Here is a 27,028-nt window from a genome sequence, read left to right as displayed (position 1 = left end):
GCTCATTAAATGAAAAATAATATTGTTTTCCTGCAGGTTGTGCAGGGGAGATTTGAAGAATGGCCCCCACTGGTGCAGCTCTGAGATCCTGCCAGGAGAGCAGAGAGCGGCTGCAGCCCACGGACAGCAGCTCCTCGGGGGGCTGCAGGACCCTCAGTCAAACTGGGAGCCCAGTGCCAGAGGATTTCTCATTTTCTCCTCAACTACCAGTAAAAATTCAGTTAAAAATAACTCTTTGTTTTAAACTGTTCATCCAGAAATTATTCTGGAGCATTTCTGAACAAAAACCCTCTGGTATGTCCGAGGGGCTTCAGGAGAGCTGGAGAGGGACTTGGGACAAGAGATGGAGGGACAGGACAAGGGGGAATGGCTTCACACTCACAGAGGGCAGGGATAGATGGGATAGTGGGAAGGAATTGTTCCCTGTGAGGGTGGGGGGGCCCTGGCACAGGTTGCCCAGAGAAGCTGTGGCTGCCCCTGGATCCCTGGAAGTGTCCAAGGCCAGGCTGGACGGGGCTTGGAGCAACCTGGGAGAGTGGAAGATATCCGTGCTTATTGTAGGGAGTTGAATTAAATGGCCTTTAAAGCATCCCTTTCAAATCAAATTATTCCATGTTTCCATGAAGATACTGTGTGGTTACACAGGGAAACTAAAAGGAAGCAGGTTTTTTGGTTTGGGGTTTTTTTCGTTGTTGTTTTCATCCCACAGAAAACACACAGAGAGCTCCAAGTTAGTGCTCCTAAACCCTCTCTCTTCAAAGAAAAGCATCTTCTTCCCATTCTGTACTCCACAGGACTTGCTGATGCCCCATTTAATTGAACTGGAATGATTTCCTATCAGGACAAACATACTTTGCAAGTGACTCATAAGAAACACATCTTACAGAACATGGTATTTGAGTCAAGGAGAAACTAAACAAAACCTGTATTAACAAAGCCTGTAAAATAACATCTGAGTGATTGATGTCTGCTACTGAAATAAATGTAAGGCTATGAAAATTTCCTACAGTTCCATATAAGAGAGAAGATACATGGCATGTTCTAAAACAAATGATGTACAAGGGAATTTTTTCTTCCCTCACAAAAAAACCCCATAACCCCTCGTGGGACAGATTCTGTCTCACAGAATGTGCCACATCCAACCTGGCCTTGGACACTTCCAGGGATCCAGGGGCAGCCACAGTTTCTCTGGGCAACCTGTGCCAGGGCCTCCCCACCCTCAGAGTCAGGAATTTCTTCGTAATATCCAAGCTAAACCTGCCCTACTCCAGCTTAAGGTCATTCTCCCTTGTTCTGTAACTTTTGGAAAGTCCCTCTCCATTAAATGCTGCTTCTACTTTATGTTTACCCTCAAAATATTAAAAAAACCCCAAAACTTCAAATTGTTAGAAAGTTAGAAAATGCACTGCCCAGATTTTTGCAATTAATTTTTCCATAAAAAAGCAGTAAAGGGAAATTCGGAAGGATAACAAAAAAAAAAGCCAAACTACTGAAGAAAGGGCAACAGAGCTGAAGTTTCTCATTTGTGTATCTGAAACTTCCCACACTAAACAAATCAGTCCCTACCAGTGGCTCAAAAATCACAGAAGCACATTGAGCTTTATAATAATTTATGTGGATTTCAGTGGATCCCAACCATTTTATGGAACAAAAGGCCTGATGAGTTAAGAAGACTTAGCAAAGAGTAAAATTTATTAACAATAGTGGAATAAAACAATAATAAAATGTATTGTTTGTATGGGGAAAAAAAGAGGAGAGAGAATGATATAATCACCAGAAACCCTGTGAATCAGCATCATTATTAGTTACACTGTGTGGAAGAAAAAACCAGCCCATTCTCTTTTTTTTTTTCTCCTTTTTCCTGAAAGTTCTTAAAAGCTTGCTATGATTTTTGAGTAATTAATTGTTGTGCTGTGTTATCCATTTTGAATTTGCAAAAAGCCCAGCTACTTCTCAAGAAACACAATCAGGCTGCACCAACCAGGTTGCAAAGAAAACGGATACCAAGGCAAACCAGACACATCTTGGTTTAAAGCTCAGACCATCCAGAGGATTGAATTCAAGTTTTAAATGAGGGAACCTCGAGGTGCTTAAAGTCTGTGTTCCTTTTTAGGACCAAACAAGTCGAGTTCAAGCAGTTCTGCTTAGAAATAAACCATGAAATCAGTCTCAAGCCAGACTTGCCCAGCAGGTCATATCATTAAGGATATAAAAAGGAACAGGAGTCAAAGGCAGGGAACCTACTTGGTCCTAACAGGATTATATGGAGCTGCTCAAACTGATGATGATCCAAAACAAGATAAGCTTACAAAGAGAAACCCTTGTCAGTGTAATTGAGTGAATACAAAGAGTTCGTTCTAACAAATGAAGAGGAAAAATAATTATTTTGAAAATAACTTGTTTTTCTCTCGAGGTGGTACCACAGAGTAGGGTTTGACCTGCTATAAGGGACATATAATCAAGTATTTAATGTTGAATCAATATGGCAGGCAAAATAATCAGCAGCTTATAGATCAGAGACTAAAGCTAAGATATTATGGTACAGGATCAAACAAATGTGAACTATTTTGTCAGGTGCTGGCAGGGGCTGCCCAGGGAGGTTTGGAGTTCCCATCCCTGGAGGTGTCCAAGGAAGGCCTGGCTGTGGCACTCAGTGCTCTGGGCTGGGGGACAAGGTGGGTATCAGGCACAGGGGGGACTCCATGGGCTGGGAGAGCTTTTCCAGCCTAAATGATTCTGGGATTTCCTGCTCTGTCTTTAAAGATGCCCAAGAAGTTTGCAATACATTGAACTGAAACCCCACTAAGATGTTCCAGAAGTGAGAAGTGGTCCATCACCACTGAATTCACAAAAGCAAACTGAAGTGACATTGTAGGTACACACGAACTCACACCACAACCCCCACCTTTCTGTGAAAATCAGCTTTCTAGGAGAATTCAGACTAGAATTCAGCCTTCAATTGCAGAGAAATCCCATTTATCTCTAACTCAATTCAAGAACACAGTTTCTCTCCTTTGGTTCCTTCTTCACCTCCCCAGCCCTTTCCCTTTGCAGTCAGGTTTCAGTAGGTGCAGCACCACAATTTGAAGTTATTTAAACACTTGATTTCTGCCTCCATACATCAGCTATTCATCTCTTTGCCAATTTAAGACTCTCACACCTCAATACACTGTCTAATAAATACTGCAAGGGACTGATTTTTTCCTTACTATTTTTTCCAACCTAACTCAATAAGAACCTTCAATTTATTTCCTTTTAAACCCCTCTATTTCTTTTTTCCACTTACCCAAAAGTTTTCCTTTCACCACCTAAAAAGAAAAAAAAAAATCCTTATCTTCCAACAGAGATTCCTCAGAAGAGATGAGAGAGAGGGTGTTAGCCTGGGAGAAAACCCAGTGATGGCACCTGGGCATTCAAAAACTACAACAATATTTGTGGAAATGGTTGGGAAGTATTTGTTTTGTGTTTGTGGGTTTAGGTTCAAATCCACAGATATTTCCTTGCCGCGGGAGTTCCACATAAATCCCCAGCAAGTGACAGAGTTTACATGAGCTTCAGTCAAGAAAAACACTATCTGTGTTTAATGACAGACAGCAGCTGAGCACTAATGATGCCCTAATCTGGGAGTGATTACTGCAAAATGAATGCATTAAAATGAGCTGAGAGCTCATCCTTTACGATTATTGCCCAAACTCAGGAGGCTGCTCCCACTGCACACACAACAGCAGAGATCCTGGGATCACTGAGGCTGGAAAAGCTCTCCCAGCCCATGGAGTCCCCCTGTGCCCGATGCCCCCCTTGTCCCCCAGCCCAGAGCGCTGAGTGCCACGGCCAGGCCTTCCTGGGACACCTCCAGGGATGGGCACTCCAAACCTCCCTGGGCAGCCCCTGCCAAGGCCTCACCACCCTTTCCAGCAACAAATTCCTCCTCCTGGCCAACCTGAGCCTCCCCTGGCACAGCTGGAGGCCGTTCCCTCTCCTCCTGTCCCTTGTTCCCTGGCAGCAGAGCCCGACCCCCCCCGGCTCCCCCCTCCTGTCAGGGACTTGCAGAGCCAGAAGGTCCCCCCTGAGCCTCCTTTGCTCCAGGTTGAGCCCCCCCAGCTCCCTCAGCTGCTCCTGCTGCTCCAGCCCCTTCGGGTCTCTCCTATTGAGGGTCCAGGACTGGGCACAGCACCAGTGCTGCTGGCTTGGGCAGAACTCAGCCCCTGCAGAAGTTCAGAGTTTCTGGAAGTGCTGGAAAACCCAGATCCCTTAAAACCTTCCCAAGCAGGAGCTTATACTCACCATCAACAAGAAAGTCAAGATCTCCTCTGAAAAACTGTAATGCTTCCTTTTTTTCCCCCCGAACAACTTCATTACAATATTACTGATTTTTTTCTATACTCATTACTTAAAACTTTCTGTTTACAGAATAACAGAACAGTTGGACAGCTGGAAGGGACCTTAAAGCCCGTCTCATTCCAACCTGTGCCATGGGCAGGGACACCTTCCACTAGCCCAGGTTGCTCCAAGCCCTGTCCAACCTGGCCAAGGGGATTGAAGTAGCAAGGAAAACGTGCATCAAGACTCCCAGCCAGCAGGAAGAAGGAAAGAATGGGCAAGTAAGTCTTAATCCCATCCCCTCACAACTGGAATTGCCGATGGAGGAGTCCTTGCAATAACCCACTGTTCAATCACACCTCTGCCACATAACAAACCAGAAATCTTGTGCTTGTTACTGATGCCCTTAAAAAATGCCAGTCCTGAGAGATAAATTAACTGAACTGAAGCAAAACTGGACATTTGAAGTGATCCAAACCCACACCTGCCATTCCCAACACACCAAACCTGTGCTCTGAAGGACACAGCCATGAGTCAGTTCTTGTTCTAGGAAAATCAAATCATGCAAAATCAAGTTTTTATCAAGCTGAAGTTCCCGTGCCTTGTTTTAAACAGCTATTTTTCATAAAAAATGGATTAAACTGAAAGCCAAGAGCAACAGGGAGGCAGTGTTTATCACAGTTTATTTGTCAACATGTGACAGTCTCAAATGAGCATCCAGAAAATAATTCTTACTGCTGGACTAAGACAAGGAGAAGGCAGATGAGGGTTTGGAAAGTACTATGATGGGGGAGGGACAGCAAGGAATGGAGTAGAAGGAATATTCAGCTTGCCAAGCTGGCAACAAGGTTCAGTGGCAGAACGGGAAACCCCAAGGATAAGAGACAGAAATGGGTATTTACACAAGACTGAGCATGAAAGAGAATGTTCACCAGAATTCCCAGCCAGCAGGAAGGGGGGAACAGCCTGGAGAAAGAGGAAGGAACAAAAGGGTGGTTTTCCCCACACCCTGACTTTAAAAGAGGCTTTAAAGGGGTACATTCTTAGATTTTGGAAATATAAGTTTATACTCAGAAAATACCTCTGTGTTTCAACTCTCCCCTCCTCCCATTCCTCCCGTGTGCCACGTGAGCCCACAGGAGAGAACCTGCAACCTTGGGGCTTCCCAACAGCTCAGCCCCCTCTTCCCAGGCCTAGTGCTCCAACTTAGGAAAACACAAGAGTTGACTGGAAAACAAGCTTTGCCAAAGAAAAAAATACTTGTGCTATGAATGCTGCCTCTCTAAGCTGTAATTTAGGTGCAGAACCCAACTAATCATGCAGTGGAAAACTTATTGAAACCCATCTGCTTGCAGGCTGCCTAAAACCAACCTCAACCCCAGGGAGCTCAAAGCCTCTGTGTTGACACAAACAGCTGTTACAGCCACACTTGTGCCTGCAAAAGGAAGATTACTGGCATCCCATGTCTCCAGGACGCAGGAATTCTGTGTTTCCAAACTACTGCTACAAACAGAATCTGCGAATACAAGCAGGTCAGCATAATATTGCCAATAAAAATAAAAATTGAGCAGGCGGTGGAAATAACTGCTGGACCAAGAGCTGAAAAATATGCCATTGAGAGACACATTTACATATTTTAAATGCTGTCATTTGTAGTCCATCTTTGTTAGTTCTCTGAAAGTCAGACTAGTCTAGTTATTGTTCTTCAACAACAATTTCAAAGCCTGATTAAGTGAAAGTGTTTACATTTCAGGACTTCCTAGTAAGGAAAAACAGTCAATTTATATGAGCTGCCTCATTACTAGATCTAGTGGCCCTACTGATCTGCAAGTGTGTTTCTGCTTAAGAGAACACCAGAAGAAGAATGTTGGGGCCACCAATGTCTTCATGCTGCTTAGAACAGATGCCAAATGTATGTGTGTAATTCCTGACTGAAGAGCATTACTGGAAAATAAACATAGGGCAGTTCCAGGATAACCTCTGTACCCAGTGATGGTCACAAATCCCACCTCATTCCCCCCAGATCAGAGGGGAAATCTGCCCCCTTGGGAAAGCACTGCCCTATTCACACTAGTGCAGTGTCTCTCTGGGCTAAAAGGAGTCAGTTTTAAGGAAGTGATGAATTTGTTCTGTGAGATCTGGCCATAAGGACAAATACAGTATTCTAGAAAGCGGGATCTCCTTACTCTAATTCTGTGTCAAAACACTGACTAAATTGTCCAAGAGTTGCACAGATATATCTCCCCCTTCAAGACTCTTTCAGCCATTACACCCTGAAAGCACAAGGAATGCCCAGTACAGGGGTGGCTCTGCTCAACACACAAACTCAGCTGCTCTAAACCCCCACCTGAACACACAGACACAGCTCTGAATGATTTGTAGGCACTCAGCCCCAGAACTGTCATTGCTGGTGTAGTTTACTCTATCAAAGTCCAAGGCACTCACACAGTGAGTTCCCCTGGACACAAGCTGTGCCACTGCGCTTTCATGAGGGTTTTCTGCTTTCCCTGCATCAGGCTTTCCCCTTCCCAGCTGTGAACATCACCTTAGGACGCTCATTCCTTGGAGGAAAAGCACCAGCTCACTACTCACAGCCTTCCCACCTGGGATGGCTCAGGACACTGAAGTCCCCGAGGAATCAAAGCACATCAATGCTTCACATCATGTCATCCAGGCAATCCAACACACAACACCTCATGGACCAAACAATCACAGAATCCCAGGATGGGTCAGGCTGGGAAGGACCACAGTGGGCATCTGGTCCCACCTCCCTGCTCCAGCAGGGCCAGCCCAGAGCACACGGCACAGGAGTGTGTCCACACAGCTCTGGAATAGCCCCAGGGAGGACACTCCAGCCCCTCTCTGCTCTCTCTTCAGTGCTGGGGCACTGCCCAGCCAACAAGTTCTTCCTCCTGTCCAGCTGGAACTTCCTGGGCATCAGTTCCTGCCCGTTCCTCCTGTGCCATTGCTGGGCCCCCCCGAGCAGAGCCTGCTCCATCCTCTGCCCCCTCCCTGCAGCCCCTCCAGACATGGCTGAGGGCCCCTCTCAGGCTCTGCTCTGGAGGCTGAACAGCCCCAGCTCCCTCAGCCTTTGCTGCTCCCAGAGCTGCTCCATCCCTTCAGCATTTCTGCAGCATAAAGAACTTGGTAGGCCAGTGCCTGGAAGAGGCTCAATCCTAGCTAGGTCCCACAGCCTGATAGTTCCAAGGCTGTTGGAATCTGGGATTTTTTTCTTCCTCACCAAGGAGCTTCCTGCCTCATCCATCCCAGCTCTGCCACAGGGAAGACACAGGTACTTGGTCCCTTCTGCCAGGAGACCCAGGACTAAAATGTGCACATTAACCGAGATGAACCTTGTTTCAGTGCTCATATTTCAGGAATAACTCACCTCTCACCAAAGGGAAATCGATCTCCTGCAGGCTCAGAGCACTGCTGGTGGCACTTCAAGGCAGCCCATCAGTTAAGACTTTGAAGAACTAAACCCTTCAGAGGAACCAGTGGCTCAACTCCCACTCAAAACACATCAAGGGCAGCTCTTTGCCCTTTAGGGTCACTGCAGAGCTCCCAACCTAAAGCAGCAAGTGTCCATAAAACAAACAAATTACTCCTGTTTCGAAGAACAGACACTTTCCCTTAGGCAAGAACCTGCTGGCATTTCTCTCCTCTCCCTGGATAAGTACAGTGCTGGGCTCAGGGAATGATCAATGGGCTACAGGTATTCAAATATGCATTTTCCAGACTTCATTTCCTGCCCAGCAGTAATACATCAAGGTCTGAAACTATTTTATTTCTAAAGCAGCCTCTTGAGGTGATTTGTAAGGCCCTTTAGTTATTCAATTTTTGTAGTGTGAGACGCTGTTAGACTGAATAAAAGACAGATAACTAATAGAGGGGACCCTGAAAACAGCTGAAGGGGCTCATGCCTCAAGAGTCCTGCTGGTGTAAGTGGATAGTTGTGCTTTTCACAGAAGAAAAAGCCTTTTTTAAAAAGGAATCTCCCACTCAGGGTAATGCAAAGACCATTTAAATGGCTATTTCTTACATTCTGATGAAAATACACGTCTGCTTAACACTTATTAAATACAATACATTTTTAGATGAATAAATCCTCTGATTAGCCTCAATTCATTTCATTTTGGATGCCAACACTAACTACAGATGGACTTAATCTCAATCAGTTCAGCACCTTTGAAGTGCTGAAGTGGGCAAAAGATGTTTGTCCCTGCCAGGCCCACAGACCTTGCAAAGCCTGAGTTCCAGCTTAAGAATTCAATGAGGATACAGTTTTATGTTATGTTAACCTGGAAAATAAACTCAGTGAGCTCTTGTTGTTCATCTAACCTTTTGGCTGGGATTTTTTTTTTTCCATGTGCAAAAGAAGTTGGGAGTAAGAGTTTCTGCTCTTTTGGTACCAGGGCCAAAAAACCTTCCTGTTGATATTAACAAGGTTTGCCTTTAGTTTGCTTTTAAACCAGTCACCCCCTCACTCCCTTTCTCTCAGTGGCAGGAGGATAAACAGCAGGGAAAAAGAAAACAAAAAAAAAAAGCAGGTATTTAATGTTTTTCCACCAATTCCCACTGAAGTCAGCTATTTCCTCAATTTCTCCCTATCATAGATTTTATCCCAGACAAGCCTATATTCCCCCCCAAAACCAAGCCATGTTGATTCAGCCCCTGAAGGGTCTTCAGACAAAAAACTATCTTCTATTTCAACAGAATAAGGTCGTGTTTTATTTTTTTCTCTCCAACTCCATGGTAAGTTCGACTGCAATAAAATGCTGACACGTATTCCAAGCAGGAAATATTTCCCCTGCAGACTTATCCTTGGAGAAAAGATCCAACCAGGAGGTCAGAAGGAAACCAAACCACTGAGCCATCGCTGACAGACACTTTTTACAGCACTGATGTCAATGGCTCAACTGGTGTTCCAAGGGCAACTCAAGGGGAGGGGAGGGAAAAGAGGGGAGGGGAGGGGAAAAAAAGAGGGGAGGGGAGGGGAAAAAAAGAGGGGAGGGGAGGGGAAAAAAAGAGGGGAGGGGAGGGGAAAAAAAGAGGGGAGGGGAGGGGAAAAAAAGAGGGGAGGGGAGGGGAAAAAAAGAGGGGAGGGGAAAGTCTTTTCCAACTGAGCTGATTCAGTGGTTCCCAGCCCTGTATCCAACCCACGTGGAATTCCAGTATTGCTGGTCTGGATGGGATGTGATAGGGTGGGATAAAGGTCCCTGGCAGGGGGATGGAAAGGGACAGGAGACACTGAGCTGTGCAGGGGAACACGAGCAGCCTCTGCAGGCCCAGCCTTTCCCTCCCTGCCCCTCAAGGCAAGGGAACCCCCTAAAACACAACCCAAATTTGCACCTGCATTACAAGATAACATAATATGAACTAAGGTGATCTCAGCTCTGAGTGTATTTAATGCACGATTCTTGTCAGAATTCTTGTTTTCCAGCTAAGAGTCTTCAGGAGAAACGTAAAGGACTTCAACTCCTATTCACTGATGTGTAAAAAAAAGGATCAAAACAAGTCAACTGGAGTGAAAAGCAGCCCCAACAATCTTCAAAAACCCTTCAAAGATGCCACTGTATGAAACAGAGCCCCACAATTCACAACCCCAGCAAATACTTCTGAAAATCCCAGTGACAGATTCATTGCAACTTCTGTTGGGGGACCTTCACACTCCCTTGTGTTTTTAAAAACTGATCAGAATTATTTTTGCCTTTTTTTTTCATCCCTTTCAAGAGTAAAGAATAAATTAGTGGGACCCCCAAGCTCACATCTGTCTCCTTCCTGGCAGGCATGTCCTAGGTGCTGAAGACAATTAAGTCCATTAATTGTCAAATAATTGTTGTTGGATTGGTTTGGGTGGCATGAAATGCACACAGACAGCTTTTTAACTCAGCAGCCTTCTCTCCTGACCAAAAATCGCTGCTAAAGTGTTTCTTCAAGGCACAGACATTAGATTAGAGGGGGGAAAAAAAGAGAAAAATTTGATCTTGTGTTTCCACCTTCCTCCTCCCTGATTTTTTCTAGTCTGAGAGTTTGCCTCTGAATTCAATAGAGTAGCACTGTAAAAATAAAAGAGATTTTAGCTGACCTAATTTCAGATATTGCAAGGCTACAACTGACATTTCTACTTTTACTTAAGCTAAAATATTATGAAAAAAACCCAAACCTTTGCAGCATTTCTTCTGCTTGGAAGAAAGACAAGAGCAGGAACTGTAAACCCCGATCTCCTCCTTTCAGAAAACCAAAACCAAACCAAAACCAACCAACCATAAACAAAACACCCACTTATTCCCCATCCACCCACAAGCCCAACATTTATTCTGGCAAATACTGAGCAAAAGAATAACTGTGATACAAAATAATGATAATAAAAATAGAATTATTAGCATTATCATTCGCAAATATTATTTCTTATTAAATATAATTTATTTATAGAAAATAACTTTAATTTATTTATTATTAAAATAATTGGAATTAAACACTGACTGGGATCATCACCAGTACACTGAGACTTCTTTTGCTACAGAGTGATCAACATTATTGAGGTTTTTAATAATTTGGGGGGGATGGTGTTTTTTAATAAAAGGGGCTGCAGTAGATGGAAAGTATTTGCATTTCATCACAAATAAATGAGCTCCTGGGGAAGCCTACTAATAAGTCCCCGAAGAAAGCAGCCTCACCATTTCAGAGGTAGTCTTTGCCAAAGTTTTAAGGCTACTTTGTCACATCATTAATTGATGGGTGTAGGGAAGGTTTGATGACTCGGGTGGTCAAGCAAAAACCAGGTGAAATAAAGAAATTAGGAGCTAATGGTGCAAAATTCAGTAAGAGAGAAGAGCAACTGAGCCAACATGCACAGCTCCCACCAGGAAATGGAGCATTTGTGTGCTGGAAGCAAAGAAACAGCTTATCAATTGTGCCATAATTGATTTTCTCCTGCTTGTACCCGTGATCGTTCTGCTGTTAAAATAACCACAACACTCGGTTGGAAATGGCACTTGCTAAAAGCAGGGGGGTTTTGATGTTACACGTTGGGTTACAAATGTTGTTCCTGCACATTAGAACAACTCCGGCAGCCCCAGCACTGAACAGAGTTTTTCTCTTTGGCTGCAAGAAACATACCTCAAAGTAATTATTCCTGTAAGCATTGCCTCGTTTGCTGGGTGGCATCTGCTGAGTCACCACTACCCCACCTTGGCTTAAATCCATTTCCAGATCACTTTTTCTCTATTAGAGAATTAGGGCATCGATTAGAAGTCCTTTGAGCTCAGTTTACCCTTTCCTGAACACAGTGTGAGGGGGGTGGAAACCAGGTTGTCTCAGGGTGCTGCAAGTTCCTCAAGAAACAGCATCTCTGAGCTGTTCCCCCCAGAAAGGGAACAAGGCTCTTGGTTACGTGCAGCAAATTTATTTTCAGTGAAAGGCAGAGCTCCTCTGCTCAGACTATGGAAGAGAACATTATCAAGGATAAACCTAAGTTTTGTGATAAATAAAATGGCATAAGCCAGGCTAAAAAAAAAAAAAAAAGCCACCCAAACAACATATTTACAGCCCTTTTAAGTAAGAAAGTTGCTGTGTTTTCAGTCACATTAATTAACTATAGATGTACATGTAAGTGTGGATAAGTATTTTTCCCTTCATCTGAATCACCTGGAACTAAAAGGGTATGATCTGAATATCCTTGGGATAAAGACATGAACACAGAATTTTGTCATATAAGTGGAAGGGAACAAAAATTGTTGAAATCAGTTTTCCTGATCTGAAGATCAAACTGTCTGTTACCATCCTGGCTGGGGCATCCCTGCCACGTGTTCCACACCCTTCAGCATCATTCAGTTGTAACTAGAAATGGGTATTCAACCAAAAATCCCCATTTTATTTCCATCAAAGATGCCTTTTTGCATGAACATTATGTTACCAGTGTGAGCACAAGTAAGATCACAGTAAAAAGTGTTGCTTTAGATTTTCAGCCTGCCCTGAGTAGTCTTGTTTCATCCCAGAAGGGACAGAGCCCCCCCATCATCTTGCTTCCCCCCCAACATCTTATTCCCATGCCAGAGGACATCCCACTGCCCTGCAGCCTCTCCTCCATCAAACAGAGCATTTCCCTCCTCAAACAGCCACCTCCAAGGTCAATATTGCAAAGCCTAACGGTGCCACTCCTCTGCTGCAATAAATGATTAAAAAGCAAGCTAATTGTAGCCAGGCACAGATCAAATATCTGAAATATGAGCAGCTCGAACGCTCCACTTCAGTGTCAGGAATGACAGGGATAATGACAGGTTGGAAAAGGGGAGAAAATTAAATTAGCTCTCTTGGACATCACAGGCATCAAATGTAACGTGGGGTTGGGCTGGGGGATGGAAGGGAATAAAAGGACATTTGGAGAGCAATTAGTAGAGCAAGAAAAATAGACTTTCGACTCGATAGCAAAAACCAAAGCAAAGCCTTCAATCCTGCTTCAATTTCTAATGAAAGCAAAACTACTGTGTTTTCAGAACTGCCAAAATAAAGGCTTCTAAAAGAAAATCCAGCTACAAAAATCATAAATGTGAGCAATTACAGTTTACTTACATGGAGGGCTTAAGTGCCACGCACGAGCAACTTCACTACAGACACTCTGAAACCATACTCAGTTTTTACTTATCCCACTCATTACTCTTAAGAGTATTTAAGAGCAAGTCTGACAGCCTTTGCCCTTCAACTTCTATAAATTGTTCAGAACAATAAATTCTAGTCAATTCTCTAGGTCTGGAATTTTTTTATTACTATGGATCGCTGGCAGAACACATTTCTGGTATATTGTAATTAAATTCAACCAAAATTCTGTGAGGAGGAACATGAGCTACTGGTGCCACGTTTCAGGGTTCCTGAACTCTTGTTTCTCCAGAAAACCCTCACTGTGCATCTTTTCCCAAGTTTTTGGTCAGATCTATATACAGCCCATTAATAATTCTCTCAAACTCCTGTTCCAACCATGACTGCTGATTTACAAACAAAGCAAAGTAAAATTTCTTAAAGCTTGTTCAATGACTAAGACAATACAAAATTTTATGCTGAAGTCTCACACCGATTTAATCATAACTTAAGCTTTTCTCTTGCCTGGTAGATCAAGAGCTTTGTAAAATAAAATCATCAGTAGAAGTTGAAACCGTGAAACGTTCGCAGATCTTTCTTCCTTGTAACTTTTCTTTCCCACCAAACTACTTTTTCCTATCAAAAATGTCAGGTTAAAATGTTATCACAGGCTCATCCCATCCCTCCCACAGCTCCACCCCCCTCAGCCCAAAGCCTACCTTCATCATTCTGGGCCAGAGCAGCTGCCAGGACAGCAGTGAGTGCAGTCCCCACGGAGAGCCATTGCCAGAGACAAAGCTGCTGGACCATTTTCTGTCACACTTCACTCGAGGCAGATCTGAAAGAGAGAGATTTGATCCCCACATTAGTCAACCCACCTGCACCAGGGGGAGTGATTACAAACTCCTTCCCAGGGGATGTGTAGTCTCTAAGACCAGGGCACTGTTTCTGCAATAAAACCAGAAAATGAGCCAGGTTAACCCCATTAACATCAATACATATGCAGGCACTCATTCACTTGGTAACTATGCACACACAGCCCTCCAAGGAGAGAAAATGCAAGTTTCTTGCTTAAATCAGGTCTGATTTCCCTAATTTCCATGCAATAAGGTATTTATGCCATCCTTCCTGCTTTAGCCTTCTGCTTTAAAGCACTTTGGAGAAGCAGCTGGAGCAGAGAAATTCCACTGATTAAAACCAGCGTTCCACAAGTCCAGAGGGACTCAGGATTCCAAGGCATCACCCAGGAAAAACATGAGTGATCCCCAAAGATGGTCTTCTTTAATGAGACACTGTTGATTTGTGTCCAGGAAAATGGGAAAAACAAACAACAACAAACTACCAAAAATGCCCGAAACTAGGAAAATAAACTGGCCAAGACAGGTCTGGCTGAACTCCAGGATATATTTAGAGTGAGTAGCATTAGGAAGTTCTCTAAAGCTCTGGTTTATGGCTCCAATAAAGAGAATTTGCATATTTCTGTAGCTTTGGAATTAAATTATTTAAAAATATTCCTTCAAATTCAAAAAAAAGGTTGTGATAAATTCAATGGACTTGTCTGGAGAGAGACTTTCAGCAATAAGAAAACAAGCTGTTGCATAAAGAGGCTTGAAGTGCTGTCAGTTTTCCCAAGCAAAGCACCTCACCCGGCATTCCCACATTCCATCCTCTCCCAGCCAGGCACCAGTGATGTGCTGTTTCCCTGCACAAGCTCACAGCAAACACAAAGGTCTGGGCAGCATGGAATTCACCCAAACACCCAGAAATACCCACTCAGGGCATAAAAACAGCCTCTTAGATCACTCTCAAAGAGTTATCCAAGCCACAGGGAAGCAGGAGTTCCACTTCCAACAAAAACAGGTGATAGCTTCAAGGGACAAGCCAAGAGTTTCTCAAAGAGCTGAATTTATTATGAATTGTATCTTGCAAAGCAAGATATGTATATCCAGAGTTTTGGAGGAAAATCTGTGGGGGTTTTTTTCAAAAGGATGAGGGAAGCAAGCAGTGAAATCTAATAAACCAGACTGAGTGGCCCATGCTTACTTAAATATTGAAGGTGGTTGACACTATCTGTTTCAGATATACAAATATATATATATACACACACATATAGTTTGCTTGCTTCCAGGACATCTCACATAGGTGGGATCTCAAGGTTTTTCCCAACCTTAATGGTTCTATCCTATGATCTGAGGCTCCCTTACACAGCAAGCAGAGCTCTTTTTCTTTGCAAAGGACACAGATCACAGTTGACTTTTTGCCTTCCATTGGATTTTAATACCAACATTCACTATTCCAAAAGCTGTAAAAATAAAGGGGAGCAGCAAAACACCACTTGAAATCCCACACTGCATATGTTGCTCCTCTCTCATCTGGGGGTTAAAGGTGGAGAGGGGCTTTTCCAATCTCCATCTCTGCTCAGGTCAGACTATTCCCACCCTGTCCAGCAGCAGGAGGTCTCTGCAGGCAGTTGGAACAGGCAGCAATTCCAGGAAAAACTTTAATATTAGGCATTGAAGAGGGATGCAGCCTGTGTCTGAGTGAGGCACTGGCACAGATCTCATGGCACTGCTCGTTTTTATTTCCACCAGACACAGCAGCTCAGGGGTTCAGAATTCATTGATTCAAGCCATACAAGAAGCACCCACCTTCCTCCTCTCTCCTCTTTCTCCTTCCCCTCTCTCTTCCTTCTCTTCCCCTTACACTTCTCCTGCCTTTCTGTCCCCAACTCCAGCAGAGAATCAGTCACAGAACCACTAAGGTTGGAAAAGATCCCCAAGATCCCCAGGTCCAGTTGTCAACCAGCACCACCCTGTTCACCACTAAACCTTGTCCCCAGGTGCCACATCCACATAGGTTTTGAACACTTCTAGGGGTAGTGACTCCACCACTGCCCTGGTCAGTCTGTTCCAATGCTTTATAACCCTTTCCAGGAAGAATTTTTCCATAATACCCAACCTAAGCCTGCCCTGGTGCAACTTGAGGCCATTTCCTCTCATCCTGTCACCTGCTATCTGGGAGAAGAGGCAAAACTCCCCCCACCTCACTACAAGCTCCTTTCAGGGAGTTGTGGAGAACAACCTCAGAGAGGAGAGAGGAATCCCAACATCTCCAATGTGAATTTGTGTTAAATGTGAAATTAAGGGCAGTTCAAATGAGAACTTCAGTCTTTCCTAAAGGGTCTATTATTCCCATACATGTGAGGAGACTGGAACTGCTCTCCAAGATCCCACTGTCCATAGGAAAAAAGCTATTTAAAAGGCTTGACACAGCTATGAAAAGGAAGCACCAAGCCCATAAAGTATGTCAGCAATAACCTGACAGGACTGTTACCTGCTGAGAAAAAGAGCAGCTGGTTCTTTCTTGGAGACAAAAGTAATCCTAGAATATCCTGAGCTGGAAGGGACCCCCAAGGATCATCCAGTCCAACCCCTGGCCCTGCACAGACACCCCAACAATCCCACCCTGTCCCTCAGAGCATTGTCCAAACCCTCCTGGAGCTCTGGCAGCCTTGGGGCTGTGCCCACTGCCCTGGGGAGCCTGGGCAGTGCCAACCACCCTCTGGGGGAAGAACCTTTCCCTGAGATCCAACCTGACCCTGCCCTGGCACAGCTTCCTTGAGAAGCCCACTCAGCAATATTTCCAGTGTTGCTCAAAAGGGGTTTTGCCCTCCCCTTCTACTTCCCAAAATGCTCATTTAATCACTGTCATCCAGATTTCCCCTTGGCCAACTAAGCTCATTCTGGATTTTGCAATGGTGCCTTCAAACAACACAAAGTCACTTCCACCATAATATATTCCAACCTTTTACATCTCAAACTCCAGAAATGGAAGGTTCAGGAGACAGCCTTGGTTTCTTCAGGCCAGCCAAGGAAAAAAAATAACATCCATGCGCAGATTAAAGGTGCTACAAGAGCAAGAAAGAAGAGCTCAGTCCCACTTCAGAGGCCTCTGATATTTTATTTCACAACCTTGAGAAAAACTCCAGCTTTCCAATCACGATGTGCTATTTTAGAAAGTTATTCAGAGCTCAGCTGACACCCTTGAGTTGAGTCTGCTCCTGAGAGATTTTTAGGACAGAATCTTGACAGATTTATTTTTGATTTTGATGAAATGTCAAGTTACCCACGAGGAGAGCAACACTGCTGCTCCCAGAATAAGCAGCTCCATATGCAACTGGAATACAAGAGAATAAAAATTGGCCCCTGTTTTTCCTTTAATTTGTACCAGGAGGAAAAAAAAAAAAAAAAAACACAAAAAACCACAGAAAACCAAACTAAAAAAAAAAAAAAACACGACCAAAAAAAGCCCACCAAAAAAAACCAATAAAAACCCCACATTAAATAAAAACCATAAAAACCCCAAACCACCTCAAAAACTAAAAAAAAAGGCCAAAAAACAAACCCACAAAAAATCCCAAACCCCACAATAAAACAAAAAAAAAAAAACAAAGAAGCAAGTAAAAAACCCCACAAAAAGAAAAATACCAAGTATAGAAAGTGACAATCCTGAGTTGAATTATGAATTGATGAGAGAAGGAAGATCTGTAAAATAAAGACATACAATATGTCTTGGGATTTTCCTGGAAAATATTCTCATGTTGCGACAGCAGAATTTGAAATTTTAAGACGGGATAAATGTAAATTAAAAATCCCACTGAATATAAAATATCAGTTATGACATCCAAGCACCTTGACTATGTTTAATAATGACATTATGGTAACCTCAAATAATTACTTACTTCTAGATCTGGTGTTACCACAGTACTTAAAACACTGCATTCATAGGAAGCTGAGTGGGGAAATACAAATAAATAACCAGGCATGGTTGGGGTAAAAAGTATTTTTTTAATGCTTGTAGAAAATTGTTCTTGGTATGGAAATAAAACCTGAATTTTTGAAGTTTTTTGAAATAAGTATAGGCTAACACAGCCTAAAGCCACCTGTTGGGTGGAACAGATTCTTTATAAGAGTTACACTGGCAGAGAAAGACAGGCCAGGGAAGAAAATATTCAAAGTTGTTGACATGGTTAGGAGGTAACAGAACAAAAAACTAGTGTACAAATAGCAAATCCTTACCCACAGTGGTCTGTGATAAACTCCTGACCCAAAAATCAGAGCTGAAATTCCAGCAGAACGCTGTGTTTCAGTAAATCAGAATTACAGATCCATAGAATGGATTGGGTTGGAAGGGACCCAAAAGATCATCCAGTCCCACCCCCTGCCATGGGCAGGGACACCTTCCACTAGCCCCAGGTTGCTCCAAGCCCCGGCCAACCTGGCCTTGGACACTCCCAGGGATCCAGGGGCAGCCACAGCTTCTCTGGGCAACCTGTGCCAGGGCCTCCCCACCCTCATAGCCAGGAATTCCTTCCCAATATGCCATCTGTTCCTGCCCTCTGGCAGTGGGAAGCCATTCCCTTTGTCCTGTCCCTCCATCCCTTGTCCCCAGTCCCTCTCCAGCTCTCCTGGAGCCCCTTTAGGCCCTGCAAGGGGCTCTCAGGTCTCCCTGGATCCCTCTCTTCTCCAGGTGAACCCTCCCCAGCTCTCCCAGCCTGGCTCCAGAGCAGAGGGGCTCCAGCCCTGGGAGCATCTCCATGGCCTCCTCTGGACTCGCTCCAACAGATCAACATCTTTTTCCCCTACTTAAAATATTCAATTTGAATCAGAAAAAAAAAAAAAAAAAGGAAACCTCAAATTTGGACCAGGCTTGAAGGAAGCAGAGCCCTCACACCAGAACTGACCTCTGCACCCCTGATTTCACATGAAACAGGGACTGTGGTGGTGCCACACCACAAACAGTCACCAGCTTGGAGTGTTCTCTCACCGTGAACAGCAAATCTGAAAACAGCTTTGAGGCCAACACTGTCAGGGCTTTGAGCCACTGTAAGAGCAGAGAGTGCAAACTTCAACAGAAATCATTAAGTGCACATTAATTCAGTAGACATGTAAACAAATATTTGCCACTTAATATACATGTCAAAAACAATGGCTGCTGAGAAATTGCCATGGCTAGATGAATACCACAGCATTTAAAAAGTGATTAAATACCCATTTGTATGGGTTCTGTTAATTTACACAATCACCCAGAACTCCTTCAAGCATCAGAAGTGACATTTTGGTGAGTGGTGATGCTCTTTGTCTATTACAATTGTGATAAATCTTTATAACTATGTATCTTTAAAAGTTCACGCAACTGAATTGCTTAAACACAGGAGAAATTATAGTGGACAGTTTTATTATAAGGCTCATCTATATTATTACTGATCTGATGAACTCAAAGACTGTGGACACAAAATAGGGAGTCTCTGAAGTGTAGGTGTTTACTCCAGAGAACTGGTGCCATAATAAATCAGAAATGTCAGTAGAAACAGGGGAAAAAGCCTCCTACAGAAGCCAAAAAGGAGCTGGATTTGCTTTACAGTCTGACAGCCTTCCTGGCTTGGTTAAAGTTACAGTTCATTAAACTGTGTGTCCCAAATGGTTTATTTTTGTTTATTTTGCCTAAGAAATTATGTTGAACTGCCAAGAGAATAAAAATAAACTTCTAAACTCTTATTTAAACCCAAGAACAGACACACAAAAAAACCCCCAAATTCTGGTTTTCCTCAATGCCATTCAACACCACAGTCACTTCATCTGGTATCCTCTGAATTCATATCCATGATTTTCACTAAATATCTCAGGGGTGTTTACTTGGGAACCCTAGCAAGGTCCTGAGCCATCTCACTGAGGGTGCACATCTGGAGCACATCTGCACTGCTGGAAAACACCCTCAGATTGGGCTTAACCAGAACAATAAACCACAATTCCAGCTCAGGGATCACCTCAGCTAGTTCAGGGCATCCTGGAAGGCTGAATATCAGCCCACAAACTCCCTCCCACAGCACCTCCTTATAACCACGGGAAAAGCCAGTGAAGGAAGCCTTTACCTCTGAGTTAAGCCCACGTAAGCCAACTCTGGCTTTAGTTCAGCAGCAGGCATGAATAACTCTGTTTACTGAAGGCAAATATCTGTTTAAATGCTTTCCTGAGGAAGAATTCAAGCATAAGCAAATATTTGGCTGATCTGGTACTACACTGAATAATTTACAGTGCAAACAGAACCCTCTCTCGAGTTTTGGATCTTCCAGAAGGCAGAACACTACTACAGGTTTTATTTCACTGACACTTCTTGGGCACTTAACACGTAGCTCAGCCTATGGATTCCTGGATTTACTCAATCCTCCTGTATTAAAGAGCTCTCACACAACAGGATTGGCACAGTTGATTTGGATTTTGTTATTCTCCTCTCTCTGGGTAAAACCTTTCAGTGGTATGAAGAATTTTAAGACCGAGTTTCAAGATCAAACATGCTCACACTTGATTCCCTTTTCACAGCTGCTGGATCTATTCCAGCATGAACAAACACATTAAAAATAAAGTAACGTTGATGCTGTATTTCTGTCGCTTGTCCTTGTGTTAGCAGGGTCTTGAGCTTTTAGCTTTACTTGGAGACAGCATTTTTAGAAAGCAAAGACACAAGAACTGAAGAAAAAAATTACGACAATTTACATGAAGAGCTGAAGAAAAATGTTCACCTGCAATTTGAAATTCCTCATTATGTTCTCTCTATCTACCTTGAAATAATTCACACATAATTCCTGCTTGCCCATATTCTTCTAAGGGCTGCTGGCTTTAGTTATTTCTTCGCCCCACTCTTTAAACATATCATTTTCTGTGCCTTTCTTGTAGAAATGATTCTGCAAGAGTTGATGAGATGCCACTGCCAGAGCCAGGCACTGCAAAGCCAAAGTGAAGCACCAGTAACAGGGTGTAGCCCCAGTAACTTGCCTCTGCATTAGTAACAAGTCATTCAAAACCTCAGTGAAAACACCACAGCTGGCCCTGGACCTAAATGTGAATGATGCATTTTAAAATTTAAAATTTAATTTAACTTTTTAATGCATTTTCTGTATTTTTAACAAGTAACCCAGCCATTAGATGGGTTCACACGATCACAACCACTTGGCCATGGCTGGGTAAACAGGGCAGCCAATTCATTCCTGCCAGAAATCCCATTTTTTTAATGCATTATGAAAAGATTCCGACTCCCAACCCCCCTGCACGGACTTAGCCTATAAAACACTGTCCTCACAGAAGCTTTTGAGTGCTTAATCCAAAGCAATTGGTAAGTTTGGGCTGTGACATTGTTCATTTGAAACTCCTGCTTTGCAGATGGTGGCTCCAGAAAGAGGAGAGAGGAAAGACACCCTAAACCCCTGAGAGCAGTGCCAGCAGGACTCCATTTGAAAAGTGACATTAACTGCCTAACATAGAAAGATTAAAAGAAATACAATCTCTATTAGCCAGGAGTAGTGAAATTAATTCTTTGATAACTTTTGTCTTCACAACATATGCACCCAGAGCTAAAGTTACACACTGAAGTGTTAATAATGAAAATATACTTTGATATCAAAGTACAAAGATGGGTTTCACTGGTTTGACTGCAAGACAAGTGTTGGATACTATCCCAAAAACCTCTCTATTTCTGCCTTGACAGAGTTGTTTCTCTCCAAGGATTGTTCACTGGGATTACTTAACACAGAGGAGAGAATCAGAGGTGTGAATCTCTCTCTGCCACCAGGAAATATTCTGTCAAGAGTCCCCTCGGAGAGCTCCTTGCAGGAAACCAACTCCAAGATCTTCACTAACACTTCAACACTGACTTGTGTTATGACAATGGAAATGACCCAAACTACATTAAGTGAATTTGACTGAAGAAAATGACATTTTTTTCAAGTAGAATTTATATGCTGCAGCTTCTCTTCTCCGAGACAGTTTTAATTTAAGTTTTGCAAAAATCAACACCCCAAAAACTTGTCACAGCAAAGTCTCCCTTTCTACAAAATGAGTGTTCCTACTTGCCTGCTGGTCACCACACACCAGGAGCAGTGTTCAATACACACTGGAGAAATGACATTGAGCTCTGCATTGGCTCTGTTGGAGCAGTTCAGTGCAATGACATGTCAGAATTAACACATGTACACAGATACACACACGTGACATACCCTGAACAGACATAATGCTCCCTACTTCTGTGGCAGGGTGAAGGTTGTGGTACTGGAGATTGCTGGGCCTAAAGCTTTAAAAATAGTCCTGGCTTTTGAACTTAAGACAGATGACAAATAATAAGGCTGATTAAGCCATATAGTTGTCACACACCTGCAGCAGAATTCAGGAGTCCTCTAAAAAGCAAATGTTCCTCCTGTTGTTGTACAGATGAAGGCAGGGTCCAGCCTGCCTTCCTCCACACCCCAGGGATACTCCAAATAAATCTCAGTCACCTCTTCTCCCACCAGTACCTACCTGTTGTTAACCCCAGTGGCTCCTCTCACCCTCCAGAGACCAGACTCCACAGGTCATCCTAAATTAAGCTATTTAACAGGAATTCAGGTTTCTTTTCTAGAAAAGAACAGTAAATAGCAGGTTTCATCTTGGATCCCAGGTCACCTGGTGTATTCCCAGCTAGCACATTCTGCTTCACACTTAAATCAACAGATCATCTGACCCATGAGCCAAGGACAGGAGGAGCCTTCCAGACAAACCACCTCAGATATTCCATGACACACCTGTTATGCTTAGACCTCTCTCATACATCACACCACAGCTTTCTGGGGAAGCCTCCTTGGCCTGGACACCTGGATTTGAGGCTGCTAATTAAGCCACATGCCAGATCTTCATTATTTTAACCACATATCTGCTGTTTATCACCTATATTTTGCCTATGCTCCCTAAGCCTGCCCTTCAGGTTCCTTCTGCTCCCATCCCACAGCAACCCAAACCCAAAGAGGTCCTTGTCTTGCCTTCCCCCACCTCCTGCACTGTCAGGTGCTAGTTCTGCACATCAAACACACTTGTCATCATCACTCCTAAACAGCTTATTCCAAACCTCACACCCCCCTCTGCTCTCCAAGCTTTTCCCTATCTCACACCATGTCTATCAGGCCTCAAGCACTCTTTCATTCCTCTGCTCCATCACCTTTCTTCCCAGTATTTTGCAGGGATCTTACCCTTAAAAATGCCTCTTATCCCTCCTTAACAGGCAATGAGAACATAATTAGACATGATTACTTGTTTTGATTATACTTGGATTGCTTTCTGAGTTTGTTGGCCATGAGGGAAAGGAGATAGTTAAGTATTTGCTTGTGTTTTGGCATATTTAAAAGGCTTCAAAAGTCTGCAATCACTTCCCTCTTTACATTGCCCAGAGAAGCTGTGACTGCCCCTGATCCCTGGAAGTGTCCAAGGCCAGGCTGGACGGGGCTTGGAGCAACCTGGGCTAGTGGGAGGTGTCCCTGCCCATGGCAGGGAGTGGACAGAGATGGTGTTTAAGGTCCCTGCCAACTCAGCCCATCCTATGATTCCACGATCCACTCATCTCCATCCAACCATTCTACCCCCTACACCTCCTCATGACTCCAACTGCCCTTCAGCCCTCTGCCAGTCATGGATATCCATCTCCTGAGCCTCCCTTTCTCCAGATAACCTCACACCTCAGTACTGCCTCAGCAATCCCCAATACTCAGCATCTGACTTCCTAGATTTCCTGGATTTTGGCTATTTCAGCTTTCCTTAAAACACAGAGCACACAGCGCTCTCACCCGCTCAGGTTTCCTTGGCTATTCCAAGACCCTTGGCCTCCACATCTCTCAAGCAAATCCTTCTCCTCTATTCCAGCATTCCAGACTCTGAGAAGTGCTTATGCACAGTGATGAATGGAGGGATTCATCCTGCATTTCTCAGCCCCTTTGTTCAGCTGCATCTGCCGGTGATTCACACGTTGCAGAGCTGGGGGGTGTGTGCCCACGGATTGGGACATTTGGATGTGCACAGGGCACTCATCCAGGGACAGCTGGCAACAGGGAGCCTCCCAAAGCTGCTGCTGTTTGATTTAAATACATATGTGTGGGGGTTTTATCTGCTCAAGTATTTCTTTATTTTTTTAAGTCAAATCTCCAGGCAAAACAGAAAGAAATGGCTTGCCTCTTCTGAGGGACAGAAGAGAAATAATCTTAAAATTCATTGTGGAGGCATAAGAAATCATGGCAGAGGTTACTCTGGGAGATGTGCAAGGGCAGGGATTTTCAGATGGTTCCTGGTTGCCATAGAGAACTGTTTCCAGACCACAGGTAGGCTGACACATGCCAGGGATTACTAACATAGAATCCCAGAATGGTTTGGGTTGGAAGGGACCTTAAAGCTCATCCAGTTCCACCCCCTGCCATGGGCAGGGACACCTTCCACTAGCCCAGGTTGCTCCAAGCCCTGTCCAACCTGACTTTGGACACTTCCAGGGATGGGGCAGCCACAGCTTCAGGGGGTGGAATGGGAGGAGCTTTAAGGTCCCTTCCAACCCAAACCATTCTCATTCTATGACAATAAACCAAGCTTCAGAAACTAGGGGTGAAGATGCCTCTTTTCCTTGGACCCAAAGCTCAGCAGCAGAGGCCCTGTATGAAAACCTGTTGACCCTCAGAATCACACAAGGAGAAGGACTTGTACCCAAGTCACTCAGGGGGAAGGAAAATACAGAAGACAAAGCTCATGACAATCAGCTGGGCAATGGTTTGCCTTTTTTAAGGAAGAGTGACCAATGACAATCCATCCTGGAAGCTGCTCTGATCACAACACTGAAGTAATTTTACCACCTTGGAATCACAAGGGTGAACCTGAAAGACACCACTGGGTCTGTTAACATTGCCAAACAGCTGATGCTCAGAACTGGGGATACCAAGCACAGATTCTTACTCACTACTGAAGGTGGGACAATAAGGAAAGGAGAATGGACTCAGGAGTCATGATTATTTGTACAGGAGAGAGACTGGAGTTCTGGACATGGTCCTGAGACAGTTCCTTTGAAGAAAGGGGAAGATACATTCATGTAGTTTGCATCAGACAGATGAACTGCAGGTAAGTAGTGCCAAGTGGGGTGATCTGGTCCCTCCTGGGGCCTTATTCCCCCTTGCACAGTGCCCTGGGGCTGTCAGGATGAGGAGGTACAAAAAAGGCCTTGGTAGCAAGAACATAAGAATAGAATTACAGGAAATATTCATTCTACAGACAAAATTAGAAGACAGTCGTCATTTAGTGTCAGAAGAGAGATATCTTTCAACTCAGGCATTTATTTGATGGGACTGGCATCAGTCCAACCTCATCCCTCAGTTTTGGGGGCTTCTGTCCTAGAATGGCTTTTAAATGTGTAAAGAGAGGCCTGGTTCTGGGATGGTTTTGAAGGAGAGCACCCATGGTGGATGAGGTTGGCTGTCCAAGATGAAAGGCTGAACTGCAGGAAACGCAATTTTAATCCAATTCAATTGTAAATGGGATAGAAAACTACGAGCCTACAGCCCAGATGAGGAGGCCCACGTGGTTTACTGAGGGGTGAGGGAGGTGTAGGTGGCAGTGCTGGAGTCAGGGATGTAGTGTGGAATGGAGAGGTGCCAGGTGACTGTCTGCCAACCACAGAGCTCAGCTGTGGGGACTAACAGAGGGTTCTCAGCAGCTCCGTGAGGATTTAAGTGCATTTAGTACCTGGGCAATAGCTTGGGAAATGAAGCTCCATTTGGATGAAAAGGCACGTTGGGACAAATGAGATATTCACATATGCAAAGAAGGATGGGGAATTTGTCGGCTTCTCAGCTGTTTTCCCCTCAGAGGGAGCGGCCCAGGGAGCTGCTGCAGTGTGATGGTACTGAGTAAAGTAAACAAAGTGCTTGAGAGCATTAAGAGAGATAGAAAGAGGGCCTAAATTATAATGACATTATAAAGGACAATAAAACCCCCCTGGAGCATTAAACACTGGTTTTTCGGACATCATTTCACAAAGAGACACCAGAGAAGGACAAAGTCTCAGGAAGGATGGCTCAGCTGTGACGACACTGTGGGACCTAACCCTCCTTTCTCAAACAGAACAAGAATCCCAAAAAAAACAACCCCCACCTCTCAGAAATCATACAATGCTTTGGGTTGAAAGGGACCTCAAAGCTTATCTCATTCCACCCCCTGCCATGGGCAGGGACACCTTCCACTAGCCCAGGTTGCTCCAAGCCCAGTCCCCTGGCCTTGGATACTTCCAGGGGCCTCCCCACCCTCACAGGGAAGGATTCCTTCCCAATATCCCATTTAACCCTGCCCTCTGGCAGTTTTAAAAAAAAACAAACAAGCAAACAAACCAGAAAGAAGCCCAAGGATTATTTACTGCAAGGAGACATTAAAGAGACATTACAGATAACAACTGAAATCTCGATGACCAATGCTGCTGTAGTAACACATTTTTCCCTTGCCACCATAATATTTCTATACTAGAGGAACACGGACAGAAATAAAAGAATACACACAAAGAAATCTTTTTCACACAAACTGAACATTAAGGCTCCTTCAGGAAGTCATAATGACAGAGAGAAAGCTAATTCTCCTCCCAGTTGCTACCTTTACAAACAATACCATCCTTAATTACTCAAGTTAAGACAAGGATATTCTGTGCTTCAGGGCTTTTGCAAACTGCCTGCAGGAGCCAGGAGGGAATACCCAGGTAGTGCTGTACACACTTCACCTCAGGAACAGGGGTCAGGAAATCAGAGCAATAGATGCTGAATGTAACAGATTAGTGGTTCAATTCAGTTGCTAATTTATATGTTTGATTTTCCCCCCCAGCTGCGTGTTGTAAATTTAGGAAAGCCTACAAAGCCCTTAAATGAAGTCTGAGTTTTCTCGCATTTCTCTACATTTGTTCCAAGCTAAACAAACTGCCTGGAGTAAGGAATTTTCTTCACCTTATGCAAATTTTACTCTAAAAGCATCACTGTGGCCCTCAGCACACAGGGAAGAGGGAAGGTACCATCCCTGAGCATAAGGCAGTCAGATTTTGGGAAGCTTTGGCTTAAATGCAACTGTTTCAAAAACATTCTGATTCAGCCCACTGCAAGTGATAACACATCCCCCACAGGCTTTCCCATACCTCTTTCTCCCTCACAGTTTTTATTCTACAAAAGAAACTTTTAGTGACCTGTTATCTGACCAACCTCTTCAGGTTCTACTAAAGAAAAAAATTACAGTTTTCCTCTTTGAATCTCTTAGTGTGATGCTGCAAG

General features: G+C 43.9%; 1 protein-coding gene across 19 annotated transcripts in view; it reads right to left on the bottom strand.

Annotated features, from left to right (window-relative positions):
• The window catches only part of PCDH15 (protocadherin related 15), a 696,943-nt gene that overhangs the window by 285,090 nt on the left and 384,825 nt on the right, over window positions 1-27,028 (bottom strand). For all 19 annotated transcript variants that reach the window (XR_004358261.1, XM_032694780.1, XM_032694781.1 and 16 more), the window contains one exon: window positions 13,617-13,735. Coding sequence is in view for 18 of the 19 variants with exons in the window: in XM_032694780.1 (XP_032550671.1) it covers window positions 13,617-13,707 (91 nt within the window). In the remaining variant the exon portion in view is untranslated. The remainder of the gene's footprint in view (window positions 1-13,616; window positions 13,736-27,028) is intronic.

Source organism: Chiroxiphia lanceolata, chromosome 8 (genome assembly GCF_009829145.1).
Source record: "Chiroxiphia lanceolata isolate bChiLan1 chromosome 8, bChiLan1.pri, whole genome shotgun sequence".
Classification (NCBI taxonomy): Eukaryota; Metazoa; Chordata; class Aves; order Passeriformes; family Pipridae; genus Chiroxiphia; species Chiroxiphia lanceolata.
The sequence above is the reverse complement of the archived record's forward strand: the minus strand, read 5'-3'. Positions and strand labels throughout refer to the sequence as shown.